The sequence below is a fragment of the Brachyistius frenatus genome, unplaced genomic scaffold (assembly GCF_029030835.1).
Source record: "Brachyistius frenatus isolate BFR_SWC_R1_liver_20210118 unplaced genomic scaffold, ASM2903083v1 Contig_15, whole genome shotgun sequence".
NCBI lineage: Eukaryota > Metazoa > Chordata > Actinopteri > Embiotocidae > Brachyistius > Brachyistius frenatus.
This window is the reverse complement of record NW_027210614.1, coordinates 4,982,262-4,998,331: the sequence shown is the minus strand read 5'-3', so window position 1 is coordinate 4,998,331 and position 16,070 is coordinate 4,982,262. Positions and strand designations below refer to the sequence as shown.

General features: G+C 42.4%; 1 protein-coding gene across 2 annotated transcripts; it reads right to left on the bottom strand.

Moving 5' to 3' along the window:
- Positions 1-449: 449 nt before the first annotated feature.
- On the bottom strand, positions 450-15,976 carry urb2 (URB2 ribosome biogenesis homolog). Of its 2 annotated transcripts, none has more exons than XM_069693723.1 (12): positions 15,915-15,976; positions 15,161-15,316; positions 14,827-15,003; positions 13,473-14,647; positions 13,211-13,349; positions 10,614-13,071; positions 9,994-10,154; positions 9,684-9,794; positions 8,249-8,491; positions 5,851-5,947; positions 4,986-5,119; positions 450-1,758 (listed from the first exon to the last, which is right to left on the bottom strand). In XM_069693723.1, the coding sequence occupies exons 2-12, from the start codon at positions 15,284-15,286 to the stop codon at positions 1,561-1,563; spliced, it is 5,019 nt and encodes a 1,672-aa protein (XP_069549824.1). In that variant the 5' UTR covers positions 15,287-15,316; positions 15,915-15,976; the 3' UTR covers positions 450-1,560. The 2 variants fall into 2 exon arrangements, with proteins under 2 accessions (XP_069549824.1, XP_069549825.1); XM_069693724.1 differs by having other exon boundaries at positions 15,809-15,939.
- Positions 15,977-16,070: the final 94 nt, after the last annotated feature.

Below are 16,070 nucleotides of genomic sequence, written 5' to 3'. Positions count from 1 at the left end.
AACTCATCTTTGTTTTCTCTGTTTTAGTTCCTCCTAGATTCACCAGCTGAGTGAAGATCCAGACAACTTCAACCTGACCGAGGAGATCCTCTGTGTTTGTGTGTCCATCCATTCATGCAGGTCACCAATAACATGTACCCGACTTTTTTATTGTTTTTATTCTGTCCAGTTTTGTGTCTAATCTCCCTGCACTTTTTTTGGCACTTTAAATGTTTCACAAATATTTGTTATTTCAGAACTTCTGCCACTGTGGGTCAGATGGAAAATGTCACTCCTTTTGAAAACTATGAAATATTCCAAAAACTAAGTGGTCAACCAAGAAAAGTGAATGCAGCAAACAAAAGAAGCATAAAGCTGACTTCCCTTTGAAACTGTATGATTTTCAGATCTGTCATCAGATCTGCTTCAGAAACCAGTGGGACCATGATACAAAAACCTCCACAGTCTGGTCAGAAGTTCAGTTCTTATATTTTGGTTTTACACACAAATGAGATTTGCATTTCCAAAAGGAGTAAAAGATTTGGTCAGAATTAATAGTTTCCTCAATGCAGAGACGAGCAGATAGGTCCATCATGCAACACATCAGTCATACAGAACTTCAGCAACATCAGTCTGTGTTTACATGAAGGGACCAAAACAATGCAGACAGCTTAAATCCACAGATGAACTGTGTTCGGTTCTCCAAGATCCATAGAAGAACCTTCCTGCCACATACCCTGAAATCTGTAACATGTATCTCAAAGAACTGGTGCTGCCTTAAAACTTTGTATGAAGTTAACTGAGTGCACCAACATGTATAATAGCAACAATACTGTGCACAAAACAATGCAATTAAACAAGCTTGAGAATGACACAGGATGTAAATCATCCAGTTTTTGTAGAAAACAGACCATTGACAGTGATATAGAAGGTATCCATACAATTTTTAGCAAGTCAATAAATGATAATACCTCATTAATTCTTTAAATTATGACATTTTGTCCATTGTGATGGGAAACTTCAGTTTTTCAAACACAGTGAACACTTCCTATGCTGACTCCCATCACAGTGTGACAGGTCTCTGTGCCAGCAGCAAATGGTTAACAGCTACTACTCCACCAGTCAGCCATCTGCTGTGTGTTTATGGCACAGGGTGTAACCAAAGTGATCTACCTGTATTTATATGAGGTGGTGTAATTCTGTTCAAAACACTTGCAGGTCTGATCACAACCCTTTTCAGGCAATGACTTCACAGACCTCCTTTGAACTAATTTCACCTTGATGTGTTTTTGGGGCGAGTTTTTGGGTGTTTATTGGTTGCTGTATGCATATTTACTGTTGTCTTGTATTTACGTTCACAATTCAAAGCAATACTGTGATGTCCACTTTTTTAAATTTGAATAAAAACTGTTCGAGGAGCAAAACAAACCTACAGTGCATACATCATCCGTTATCCACAAGGTCTTCAGCCTGATTTCCTATTCAAAAGCAGCATTTACATAAATACAAAGGCAGAAAGAGTCTTGTGGTTTAATTCATTTGAAATCCAAGCTAAAGGTTACCAGTGTTTGTTTTGGCAGCTCAAACAGTGTACTTGTCCTCTCCTTGCCTCTGTGCTTTGTGGTAGTGGGTGTAGCTGCTGTACAGCTCGTTGAACACCTCTCTGACTCCCATCTGCAGTCCGGCTGTCAGAAACTTGATATCCTGCTCCATACACAGGTCCAGTATCCCATAGATGCCCTCAGTCAGATGCAGCTTCACGTCTGGTCGCAGAGTCACCTGCAGGAACAAGTAAAGGGGAAGTTATGAAAAATGAGACGACAGCAGAGGAGACAGGAATATTAATATAATATTAAATAAGGCAAAAGCAACACGTGAATCTGAAGTCAAACAATGTTTGTCTGTTTCATAAATCATATCGTTGTTTCACTTGTTGAAATTCTAATAGGCTTTTACAGCAGGCACTGATGATCCTTCCTGTTTCATGTACATCAACGTGGCCTAACCCTGCTCCAGAGGATTGTGTAGTTTTCAAAAAAATGGGGAAGTGTACAAACTTCATATGTACCCGAGTGACAGAAGCAGAGCAGTGTGTTCAATCAGCAACACAACACACACTACAGCAAGTGCAGCTCTCTTTCTACAACAATACACCTGTGCACAATAGTCAGACACCAACTATTGTGCTCAGTGAAGCCTGCAAAATAAGCCAGGAGGATATTGAATAGCGCCTGGTTATTCATCTCTGTTATATAATACCCCCACAGGCATACAGGTGTTACACACCATGACCTGACATTGCCTCCAGTGACCACACTCCTCAGACCTTCCACATACATCATGACAAAGAGTGAGGAGGTCACGGCTGCTCTGTGCTGAAGACTGTACCTGTCAAATGATTAAACAAAACCTGGCTCACCTAATGACAGGCTTCATCTTATGCAGGGAACAACCCACTATTGATTTTCTGCAAACAAAGCGGACCAGTCAAAGGTCAGGTGGAGCAGTAGATTGCATAAGGTTACAGTTTATCCTAATACCTAATGATGCGATTAGATCTGCATCTGGATTCAGTGATAATCAAAGAGAACAGGAGCCGAGTGTTGGCAGGCAAATTTATAACAGCTGTGTATTTCTGTTCTGCTGTTTGCAATTTTGCTATTTTTACTTTTATTTATTTTTTTAATAACTTTTTTTTTTTTTTTTAATTTCTTAACAAATGTTGACTGGAACTCAAGGATGAACTGATTCGATTTTGTTGTTTAAAAATCAAGGATCATGGTCACTATGACTTCTTATCTGTGACATTTTTGTTATTGTGTTATCTCAGAAAAGCCTGAAGGGAATTTGATCTAATTTGACTGAAGGATGAACTGAATTCACTGTATTGGACAAGTATGTGAACACGTAGTTGGTTTCCTAAATTCCTTGTATGTATTATACGAGTCTGGACAGACATAAATGTAAACTGCTTCTTGACTGGATGGCAGATGCATACAACCAAAGTAACTCTAGTTTTCTTTAAAAAGGCTTATTGAGATTTTTTTTTTCTTAACCTAATCATTGTAGTAAAAGAAGGGTGCCATATGTTGTATAATTGTAAAGCGCTATATAAAGTAAGCAGACTATTGTATCTGCTGAATTACATGCTGTAACATTTATGTAGATTTACACATCCTTCAAATATTTGTAACTAACAAACAACAGTGTGTTGACCTTGTTGAAGGCTTGGTCACTTGGACCTCTGCTCTATATTTGCTGCTGCTGTAATAATGTCTACCTGCTAGGGTACTTGTTTTTGACATGTTTTTAATTAAAATCAAGTAATCATATTGAAATGAGGTTGTAATGCACCAATTTTACACATTAAAGTCTGTTTACAGGTGTATAGGAGTGTGAAAGAGTTTTTTGTGTCTCTAGAGAGAGCGATGCATCTTCAAGTCCTGACTCTTTAACTATCAGTGGTTGAGCTGCATTCTGGGTAATGTAGACACCACATTTTGATGAGGAAGAAGAATTTCTGAAACAAAAACTATATCATTTATTAGCCTGCTGCATCAACTCTGACTGGGTTTCTTTACATTATCCATCCTAATTCCTAAAAGTCCAACTTGTTAAATGTAAAAAGAAACTCTACCAGTTCCTCGTCTAACAACACCTGGCTGCTGCACGTGATGTTCAGTTCCAGCTAAGAGCAATTAGAAGCTGTTCTGATAGAGGAGACAGCTAAATTACCTCTGATTTACAAAGAGGACCACCTCTTTAAAAAGCTCCATTAAAAGCACAATACGAATCCAATTTTAGGATTATTAGATTATTCATACCAAATTCAAAGAAACACCTTCTGCACACTCTTTCTGCCTCCCTGCCTCTGTCCGTCTGTCTGTCTGACAGCCTGTGTGTTACTTTCATGTCTTCCTCTCAGTCTGCAACACGGCTGGAAACTGCTGAGTCAGGCTGGCGTCATGTTAAATACAGTCTGGCAGCAGTGAGTAGCCCGCGTTCACAAGCCAGACATGACTCACTGAACTGAGGAAGCAGCCAGCCTAAAGCTTTACTCCAGCACATGGAGTTACAGTAACCCTAGACCTGTTAACTAAGATTTGTGAACATCTATAATTTGGCCAATGGAAGCACTTCCCATCTCGACTTCTGAGCGTCAGCGTCTCCGTAACTCAGCTCAACGGCACAACTGGTCAAAGGATCAGCTGAGATCCTGCTGACTCTCCCATATGTGTGTGAGTGTGTGTGCTGTGTTCTTAACTGACATTTCAATTCTGTGTCACTTTACCGTAACACCATTTAAAAGAATAGTTTTCCAATACAAATACTGGTAAAAGAAGACACAGAGAGCACTCGTATGTGTGTGTACATATTTGTATATCCAGATGTGGGCTTAAATATGAATACACACCGACCCATGGGAACATGTGTCACTTTGGGGACCAATATTGACATCCCCAGAGGTCCAGCCTGCTTTTTGAGGGTTAAAACTTGCTTTTAGGGTTAGAATTAAGTTCAGGTGACGTTACGGTTAAGGTTAGGCATTTAAGTTGTGATGGTTAATGTTAGAGTAGGGGTAAGAAAAGCACTGCGCCAATGAAAATCCCCATGGAGATAGTGAAACAAATGGTGATTTTAATTTGAAATGTCACATAGTTTCACTTTATTGAAAGATCATGATGTCAGTGAGTCAGACAAAGACAGAGTTAAGTGCAGACGTGTCTAGTCTTGTGTTGTTCACTACAAGGAAGTAGCTGTGATTTTCATTATCTGTGTCTTTTCGTCTTTTCCTTCTGCGCTGCCTGTCAGTGAGATTAGTTTCCGATTGGACTGTTGTAAAACTGGTTTACCAAAATACACACCGACACTCTGTGTGTGTGTGTGTGTGTGTGTGTGTGTGTGTGTGTGTGTGTGTGTGTGTGTGTGTGTGTGTGTGTGTGTGTGTGTGTGTGTGTGTGTGTGTGTGTGTGTGTGTGTGTGTGTGTGTGTGTGTGTGTGTGTACCTTCTGCAGCTCTGTGACGTACTGAGCCACCATGAAGGCAGACAGTGTGGGGAAGCTCTCGGCTGTAGCAGCGATGTGAGAGTACATCCTCTCTATCAGTCTGGAGCACAGCAAATATACGTCGTCATCTGGACCTTCACAACAAAAGTTTGTTTGTTTAGACATTACCCCCAGGACTGGACTTAGTTTTCTTTTTCTTCAATTGTCATGGTAAGATACCTGACTGTGAAACTGTAGGAATAGCAAGGCCTAGAAGTGCGGCAAAAAAATAGAGCCATCAAAGGTTAAAGGTAATTACACAACCTGCTTAGACAGCACTCTTATTTGTGTGTAGAGAATAGTTTCTATGGTGACTACTTAAGAGTTTTCTGCAACAGATGTCTGCAGTTTAGAGTGGATTTAAACTGAAACATGAGGCAAGATTATGAACCCTGTCTTTAACTTTTCCTACTTCTGGGAGGCTTTGGCCAACTGTGTTGAAATGAGACTGAGTTCAGTTTACACAATGCAATCTACTGTCTTCAATAATCTGCTGTGTTGTTCCTTGTTGCATTTCAAGGACAGGAGGAGGGAAAACCACAAGCCAGACCTGGACTGAACACTATATGCAATAATTTACTGACAGTACTCCCATATCATATGAAAGTGATTATACCAGCAGGCCTCCAGGACCTGATGATCTATCCTCCTACAGTCTCAACCTACAACTTTTCATTGTGAATTCATGAATGAAACTCTGACCTACCTGATTCGACAAAATCAAACAATCAGTCATAAAGACAAAAGTAGGATGTTTTCCTTTGACACATTATTGTCTCATAATATCATATTACTTGTCTGATCCTGCTGATCCTGTGTGTGTTACCTGTGTCACTGTCTCCTCTCTGTCGACCCTCCTGCATGATGGATGCCACCAGACGATAGAAGACATTTAGGAAAGACGGCGCTGCGTCTAACATGACCTGAAAACAGACAAGAACTATATGGTCATAAAAGTATATATATATTTTACATACTGTACTTTTCCTCGCTGATAAAAGACTGATAAACTTTTAAGAAGTACTCAAAGATACAGAGACCAGTAAAAAAAAAAAAAAAAATGACTACGTTGTTTGTCGACCCCTACATTCATTCATACATTTATTCTTGAGGATTTCCAACTGATTTCTTAGTAATATTACTGACTATTCACGGCTCTAATACAGTAGACTATTATATGAATCCTGCTCAACCTGACCTATTGATGTGACATGTATCATAGAGTGGTCAAATGTTTCGAGAAACTTTTGGAAATTGTAAGATAAGTAAAAAGTTTTAGGGTGTTCCAGCTGGACAGGGAATTGAACACAGAAACACTTTTAAATTTGGACACATCAGTCCTGAAACCATGAACTCACAGCTCACAAAATGAGTGAGGTAAAAGCTGTGTTTGCACTTCTGTCTATACCTCTCCTCTGGTCTCTGTTCAAGGCCTGCAGCGGAATGAGGGAGGGACGGAGAGACAGGCAGAATATAAACGAGGGAGGGATGATGTCACCCGCTCTGGTTGGAGCTCAGCAATGGTTTCCATCGACTTAAATCCGCTCCATGCCAACCTACTCTCCATGCCAGCCCCCATACCGTTCCTCTCTTCTCCTCTCTGTCCTATCACACCGCCTCTCCCCAGCTCACACCCTTCTTCTCCACTTCTTGTTCCCTCGCGTATCGCATTTCAATCAAATTTTCCCCTTTTGTTCTCCCATCTCTTCATCACTTATGTCTTATCCTCCTCTTTTCCTCTATAAATGGACTGTGCTTTTCTTCACTGGCTCCTTTCTCCTCTCACATTTACCTCCCCCCTCCTGCTCTGCCAGCTCCTTTACTGATGTCTTTTGTCCTCTCAAACATCTGATATTACTTAGCTGGTCCTTGGGCTGTTTTATCTAATGCAGCTGCCCCTTTCAGTCCCGCTATGTCACTTTTTCTGAACCAAAAAAACTGTCAACATGTTATAGTGCCAAACTAAAAAATTATCACATTAACACCGTCACAACAAAAGGCATTGTGTGGGATGGGAATGTGGATGTTCGCGTTACAATTTGTACGTGTTTTTCTCAAATAAAAAAAATGTTGTTCCTGTGTGATGTAAACACTCCCTGTAAAAAGCTGAAAATGGGAAAGTTATGAGGTTTTCATGCAGCTGCAGCACGACTCTGGTGAGCTGCAATATCCTCTGGTTGAAAGCGACATTCCTCTGGGGCATCCTGTGGTCTCAGCAGCAGCATTCTTCAAATCAGAGATTCAAACCAGCAGCCTTGACCATAATGACCTTCATTACATAAGTGCCTTTAGATATGGTTTCACAAGCAGAGTGCAGTGCAGTCAGAGACTTTATAAAAAGTATCCAGATGTTATCTTATTTAATCTAATAACAAATTTATATCTAGTAAATAATGAATGTGAATTTAATTGGTCTTCATGCTTGCCATAATGTTAATACACCAAAAAAAAAAGCTGCAGGAGTAATGCACTGAAACAATAATCACTTGTAATTTCAATTAAGACCTAACACTTTTTGATGAATATCATGTATAAACCAGTTGGAACATAAATAAACATTGTTTTATTTCTATCGTCACGACAGCTTTTTATTGCATTGTTTTGATTGATGACCAGATCTAAAATCTTTTTCGAAGAAATCCAGGACAAAAGTTTAAAAAGTTAATATGCTGTGAGCGCACAGTAATAACTGTAGGTGACTCACATCTCACCTTAAAATAATTTTGAAAAACACCTGAACCTAGGGTATTATTTATGATCAGAACTGTGTGACATATTTATTTGTATATAAACTTTGCGAGTATAAAGGGTTCCTCAGGAGCTCAATGTCACCACCCGTCAGGAAGGTCGTGGTTTCAACCAGATTTTGTGTTCTGAGTTTGTATGTTCTCCTTCTGTCAGTTTGTTGAGGTATTTAGAGCGCAGCGATATTGTCATCGTATGATCCTTGTATTGGGTCAAAAAGTATTTTGATTAGTTGTGTCAGTTTAGTTTTTTGATGAGACAAAAGTTGATATAATTTACTCTTGAAGGGTTTAAAATGTTCTGGTCGCACACTTGCCATGCAAGAACATCACTGCACATCATGTGATGTAAATATGCCATATTCTTGGATATTATTGCAATCCAAATAATGACTACTTATTTTTCTTATTACTCTCAGTTTGCTTCCTCATCATCTCAGTCACTCATCCCACCAACCCTCTTCATCTGCCTCTTGGTACCTGAGGATGACACTGGATGATGGCAAACAGCGCCTCATGAACAGCCAGGAACATCGCCTGGTAGACGGGTGGGCTCATGTGGTTGAGTGGCACCGACTGAAGCGCGCCAAAGACCAAAATCACATGATGAGGGTTGCCGATGAGCCCCTCCCCCTGGCGCAGCAGTGATGTCAAGGACGTCACCGTGGGAACGGTAAAGGGAAGGGTCAAAGAGACGTCCTCGCTGGACGTTCTTACTAAGGACTGTAACACAGAAAGATGATGCACACAGTCAAAGTTAGAGATAAATTGGTCAGACACAAAAAGACATAAAAACCTTTTGAGGCCTTTATCACAGCAGACATTTGACTTGTCATAGCAGAAACTGTGTTTCTAGCACCACCATTAACACAGTCTACGCTGTGTTACTTTGCCCTAGTCCATATTTACCCACGACATGCTGTTCAAGAACTGCATGTTGAAAAAACAGGGCTTTAACAAAAATTGGACTGCTTTTAAAACATAAATATTTCACCGACATTCAATTTAGATGAAGCCTTCTAAAGAAGAGTGCGGACACTGTGAGTGTGTGTAACAGCGTGGTTAGCATATTAAAGTACTGTCCTTATGTGTGGGTTTGTCTGATGATAGAGATGTAATGAACAGGTATACCAACAAAAATAATCAGACTGTGATTGTCATTTAGCTGCTTTAGGCTGTCACATGTACTTCCAGCTAACTTTCACCAAAACTTCTGCTGATGTAGAGCCTGAGAACATCTCAGCTGGGCTCTGCCTGCTGCTTGTGTTAACAGCGTTGTTCAACTTATTCTGAGAACTCTAGCTTTCTGATTTCTTTTTGTTTACAATTGAATTTTTTTTTTTTTTTAATCCCTAAATTATTCAAATGCAATGACAGCCATTTTAGTGCCAGTAAAGAACAACTTAACACAGCCAGTGACTTTTTCACTTGTCTTCTCCGAGGCCTCAAACACAAAGATGGCTTCAGAAGGGCGTGTAACCCAGTAAATCATGATTCCAGTGATTACACACAGGTGTTAAAGGATGGCAGACCCTTTGTTTGTGAAAGGAGGCATTTGTACAATGACATGTCACAGACCTGCAATAACACGACACTGTTTAAACTATTTTGGAAAGCAGTCGGTCCTGAAAGGTTGGCAGAAAAAATGCAATCATGAAAGCTATTTTCTTGCCTATCCTTAAACACTGTCATCACTCCTTTGTTGCGCTGTTTTGTTGATCTCATATGATTAGTTCAACACCAAACAATACAAACCTGCTGGACTGCCACAAACCTCCTTAGTTTAACAACAATTTTCACAAACTTGTGTTCAAGTACGTGCGAATGTATGTGTACGCATGAGTGCATATTCTCAATGAGGCGTGTTTTTTTTCAGCTGTATAGGTGTCTGAGTGTGCGTGTGCAGGTTTCTCACCACCATGGCAGATATAATCTGTGATGCAATGAGCCACAGAGCTTTAGAGCAGGTGTCAGGTATCTGACAGCACGACAGCAGCTTAACGATGGTTACGGCAGACAGCACCTCCTGGAGAGCAGTTAGCAGGGAGAAGGGTTAAAAACAGTTAATTTACTAAGTATTTCATGTCAAAAGAATTATTTAATGTAAAAAAAACAAAAACAAAGCAGAATATCCTTCCCATCAAGTTGAGAGCTTTTCATTTAAAACATTGTATTAACATCTTTAGATATGAAACAACCAAAGTTATCAGAGATTTTGGCCTCACCCTGCAGTTTCCTGCCCTCAGCTTGCCAGAGTCGAGTCCTTCTCTGATCAGCAGCAGCAGCAGGTTGAACCGATCTATAGTGCTATTCTCCACTAGGTGGCGCAGCAGCTCCTGCACCGCTGGCTCCAGCTCACCAACATCAGTCGAAGACAGCCAAGAAGCTGAGAGCAGAGTGAAAATGTGTTACATTAATGATGACCCACTAAAATTTAAAACTCCAGAGTCCAGTCATGTAAAGTAAATAAATCACTTTTAAACAGCAGGTTGGACACAATCTAGATAATATTCTACTAACATGTCTTGAAAGAAATCCAACCTGTAATGTTGTTTCAATATGTGTATGCATAACCCAAGTCACAATTTTCAAGACTCAAAAAAAAATTAGTATCGAAGAAATTTTGCCTAAACCTTCAGTGATAAACACGGTTAACAACTACATCTGTCATATTTGGGAAACTATGTCAACACAAAAGCTCATTTTCTGAAACAGCTGGTGTGAAATACTCACTCCATTGTAAACTGATGTCAATATGTGCAATATGCAAAGCCAATTACTGAAAGTGCAACACTGATTGATTGTTCAAGTGAATGATGTTTGTCTTTAATATGGGTCCATATACCTGTCAGCAGCCTGTGCACATTCTGCAGGATCTGAATGTACAGCTCGTCCAACTCCTTTTCTCCTTTCCTTGCCTCTCCTCCCTCCTTTTCCCTCTCTCCTTCTGTCTTCTCCACTGCTTTGTAAAAAGCTGACAAGAAATGGAGAGAGGAAACCAGGAAGTCCATGGGCATTGGGGCAGAGCTTATTTCTCTGAGGATCTGCTGGCTGAAGCTCCGATAAAGGGTCATATGAGTCAGGGTGAGTCGGCGGTCATCCTGCACGGACAGTGAGGACGGTTCGCAGTGCAGCATGATGGTAACGACTTCTACGACAAAGGTTTGACCAAGGATGCTGGCTTGCTTCATGACAGTCTGGGGCTTCAGCACAGAAACAACAGCTGGTCCCAGTGAAGCAGTCGTTCTTGTGAGCATTTGGGTTAAAGTTTCATCCACTGGCTTGCTTCTTCCTAAATTTGAGGTCATTGCCTGGGAGAAGGAAGTCAGAGATGCCAGCAGGAGATGAACCGACTGCATGGATGCTCCTGAACTGGATACTGCAATTTGTCTACTTGCTACCTCCTTACTGGTAAGATAGGAAGTAAACTGGTCCAGGTTGAGTCGAATGCTGCTGTTTCTGATTATAATCAACTGGACCAGGCACCTAATGAAGCCCTGAACTGCTTTGATCAAATCCAGCCAATCGGGGATGCATGTAGCTTGAACTCTTGCACTGTTGCTATGCCAGAGGAGAGACGACACGGCTGCCTGGAGCAGAGTCCCACCATGGATGAGTTTCAAAACACTCTGGAAGTTTCTACCCTCCAGAAGAGAAACCAGAATCCTGAGCAGCTTCCCGAGGAACAGAGCATCAGCTCCAGATTCAGGCCGGTCTTCGGCCATCTGGTCTGGCTGGCTGGAGGTGCAGGTGAGCATGAAGAAGAGGAGGAGGAAAACCGAGGAGAGATCTTCAGAGCACATCCCATCTGGATTCAAGTTTGTTAAGATTTGGAGTAATTGTAACAGCTCCTTGGTTTGTGTGTTGCTCAGCAGTACAGGCACCTCTCCAGTTTTAGAGGACGCCAGTATATCCTCAATGATGGTCTCTTTCCTAACCAGTTTATGCACAGACTGATTGGCATCTCTCTCTGAAGAAACAGCTCCAGTCTCTTTCTCCTGAAATGTCTGCAGTGTTGGACAAACCTTGGCTGCATGTGCTGCCTGGAGAACACCGACGATTCTTTGTGTGAGCGACTGAACTGCAGCAGAGAACAGAAAAGGCAACTCAGGGAGAATTGGGCTTTGGAGAAGCTGTGAGGATATGAGGGAGACGGTCAGATAGCCGGGCAGCTGGTCTTTGGATCCGCCCGTCTGTCTGTTCAGCAATGAACCGACAAGAACATTTGCTATGCAGCACACGTCTTCTGCACTCAGGTGGGGCATAATCAAAGGCAAATTGGATGCGATAAGGTGCCAGTGTGCTACAAGGTGGGAGCTGGCATTCACGCTGCCGATCTGCCCGTCCCACACCTGCTCTCCATCCACACTCACCTCAAGCTCCGGTCGAGCTAAAATAAACTGGGCTGCTCTGTTTAGTAGCGTTGCAGTATCGGATTTACAGAGTAACGCATTATCCAACAAAACCTTCTTCATTTGTTGTAAAGTGAGGAGTTTGAGCAGCAAACGTCTCCTGGGGCTGTGGGGGGAAGAGGGATGGAGACGTGATGGTAGGATCTCACCAGACAGAAGACTCTTGATGTGGTTTAGGACAGGAGAACTGGAACAAGCTTCGTCCTCAGTCTCATTCACAGCTGCTGTCTGGGCTGAGTCAAGAGATGTGTATTTGCTGCAGTGGATATGAAAGAGTGTGTCCACTTCCACCCAGGTGTATCTGAGCAGGAGAGCGGCCTCCTGGGTCCTCTGTTCCCACGGAGCTGCTGTGTTAGACTCTGAAACCTTCTCTGACTCTTGGGGGTTCCGATTCTTTTTGCCTTTTCGATTCCTTTGAACTGAACTTGTCTGCAGATGAAGTAACTCCTTGACTGCCTGCTGCATCTCCTCCATCAGGCCTCGACTCTGCCTGACTAAGGGAACAGGAGAGGAACTGTCTAGAGTCTTAAGGCTAAACAAAACGACATGAAGTAGCTGACTGAGTGAGGACAGTTTCAGAGATGCGTCTTCTTTCTCTTGGTCCCCCTGACCTCCGTCAATGTCCATTTTCTCTGCCTCGCTTTCCTCCTTCCCCAGGTCAGGTAGGATATATCTCCTGATGCTCTCCAACATCAATGAGCAGATCTCCAGGCCCTGGGAAGGCGGTGTGTCCAGAAGACAAGTCCTGAGAGACGTGGAGATGCTTTCAGACAGCAGAGGAGGCCGGAGGTCGTCCAGAGCTGGCTGACAGACCACAGACAGGAGCTCAGAGAAGAGACGAGGTAGCTGACGGAGCTTAGTGTAGGTCTGGAGGAGACTACACACCATGAGCTGGAGGGAAACAAACATTGTGTCCATCAAACATGTTCCCCTGACAACATAAGAATTTTAATTTACAATTAAAAAAGTGGATTTACAACTGCATTTCATTTGTGAAATATAAATTGTAATTGAGTGATTAGATCCAGACCTGTCTGGCCCGCTGCACTCGTACTTCCATGCATTCAGCATTAACCCAAGCTGACGATAACAGTTGGTCCAGGTCTGGTTCAAGAATCAGATGACTGAGACTCAAAAGCACCTTTAAACAGCGGTACCACGATGGTATGCTGAAATTCAAGACGAGAACATGTTTAATGTATAACCAACAAAATGGCTAAACAAAATTATTCTGAATGCAAAATAATCTTTCAGAAGCAATGAAAAATACATCAAGAGCAACTTTTAGTTACCTTGGCTGGGCCTCATTGAACAGCCTTTGGACCAAGACTCTGTAAAACTTGAGTTGGACCTGTCTGTGTCGTATCTTGTCTGCAGCTACATTATAAATATCAGCTGACAGAGCCTGGCTCAGCAGGGACTCCACAGCCAGCAGAGCCAGGCTCCAGCTCCTGGGGGAGCAGAGGGAGGATGGAGGAGACTTCTCCCTAGGGGAAGCGTCGTCCTGCTGCTCTGCTTTGGCAGGTGAGAGTCCATCGAGCTGAAGCTCTAAAGCGGGGACCAATCTGGTGAGAAAATAGAAACACAGCATCCTCTGCTCCTCCTCAACTTCTCCCTTTCCTTTCCCATATCTTTCTACAAAAAACTTGAACAGTAGAGACAATGTGTTGGACTTCACAGAGTAGTGGAGCGATGGCTCACAGTAGCCCTCGGCACTCAGTTTGCAAAGTACAGCATGGACTGGCTTTAAAGGCCCTTTGGCACCTCCAGATCCACGTTTCCCAGAATCCTCCTTAGTTGGAAGGAGCTCCTCCTTGTAAAGGTTCAGGTGCTCAGAGGAGAAGAGCGCTAACTGAAGGATTGAGTCTATCTTGACGCGGATGTCTCTGGACAGCTGCTGACGGAGACGCAAGTGTGTGTGAGACGGTGCAAATTCCCCAGAGGTCAGCAGGTGTCGGAGCAGTATTAAGGGTTGGATCAGCTGGTTGGTGACCATAGTAAAGACTCTGTTAGGATTGGCTTGTTGTCGCTGCACTGACAAATAACATGAGAGCACCTGAAGCAACACCTCAAATAAATTAGCAGAACGGAGGTTTTCCTTTGGCCCGGCAAGGGATTTATTAGCATCCGACTCTGGCTGCTCTGGTGGACTGACAGTGATCTGCTCCATTTGGGAAGTCTCCAAATTAGTAGCAGGTTCAGCTTGAAGATGCTCAGTCATCAGTTCATCTTGACACATGACAGACTCCCTCATGTGGTGCTCCAGTAGCAAAGGCTGCTGTAGCTCAAAGCAGGATAACAAGCAGAGCTTGGCCAGCAGACTGACCATAAGTTCATACTTAGTAGTAAAAACAGATGAGAGTGCAGGAGAAGAGAGAATTCCCTGACAGACACTGAGTATAGTGGACACACACACTGGTGACTTTGAACCAACGTGTGCACACTTCTGCAGCTGGTCAAGCAGCAACTAGAGGAAAACAGAGAAGAATCTGTCAATAAATAAATCGAACTAAACTGACACTTAATCTGGCAGCTTTTTAAGAGTAAACTGTAAATGCTGAAACCTGAACATGAATCCCTCAATATGTGTTGTTACATAATCATTATAATATTCTCCTACTGTTTATGTAAAAATTGTAGATGTACCTGTGCCATGTTCAGCCTAAGACTGATGGTCTTCCCCTGCTTGAGAAGATACTGGAGCTTCCTGCTGTGAAGCACATCATCAAGGTAGCACCACAGGCCTTCCAAAACATCCTGTGGAAAGTCCACCTTTTTATTGTACCAGCATGTCAGGGAATGAGTGCACCAGTCCAGCAGCACCTACAGACGGACACAGAAGTAGATGTTAGGCATTTGTATGGAAACATAGAACATCTACATTCACTAAGCATTCCCACATCAGAACCACGCATCCACATTAACAACTGGTAAACCAATCATGATCACCCTTTGAACATACAGCAGCTTCGTCTGTTACCTGTTCTTTGTTTGGCAGCAGGCACTGAGAGGAGATCCACGCAAAACGTGCCAGCTTCAGCTTGTCCTCCCACGGAGTCTGTGGACTCTTTAGTTTTAGATGGATACCCGAGTAGATGGCAGCCATCGCTGCAGCCGGTGTTACTGGTGCTCAGGTCTGAGGAGACAAGACGTGGATGAGGAGACAAGTGGCTCGAGGGAGGAATAGCGGGAAAGGTGGGCAAGATAAGGAAACCTGAGTATTCTCGGTGATCCGTGATACTTCTCTGGATGAAACTAAATACAACAGAGACAATGAAAACACTAAACTTGGTGAGACAGAAAAGTTTTGAAGGCAGTTTGTTTCACAGGGAAGGATGAAAGGAACCAAAAGGACCCATTATAGACCTGCGTCTTACTTTAAGCATATAAACATCGTATTCTCTTCCTGGTCCAGCTAAACTCTGATCCTCGCATTACCAACCAGATCATGCATATATGTTGTTTTTTTTTTTTTTTTTTTTTTTTAGCAAAGATGGTAGAAGTGATGGACAAAAAGTTCCTCGTTCTTGGTTCTATGTAAGTCTGTCTAGTCCAGCTGACTGACATGCTCTACAGCTAACGACTAGCTACATAGCACATTGTCGCTAACTTCAAAATAAGCTCATACCTGAACTGCTACTCATCTGTACGTAACCAAATCGTCGCCTCGCTTTAAATGGCCTTGTTTAATATTAGTTACATTCACTTGTATGAGTTTAGCTTATTAAACTTACTACTTTTAAACCCGCACGTGTCTCCTGTTATCAGACTTGGACGACCTCTCAACTTTCACCCTGCCAGCCAGGCTGCAGCAATCGAGAGTCGATAGCAAATATCGGTTGAAGGTTGGATCAGATCCACATCTTCGCTTTTCACCTTCACCTCCCACA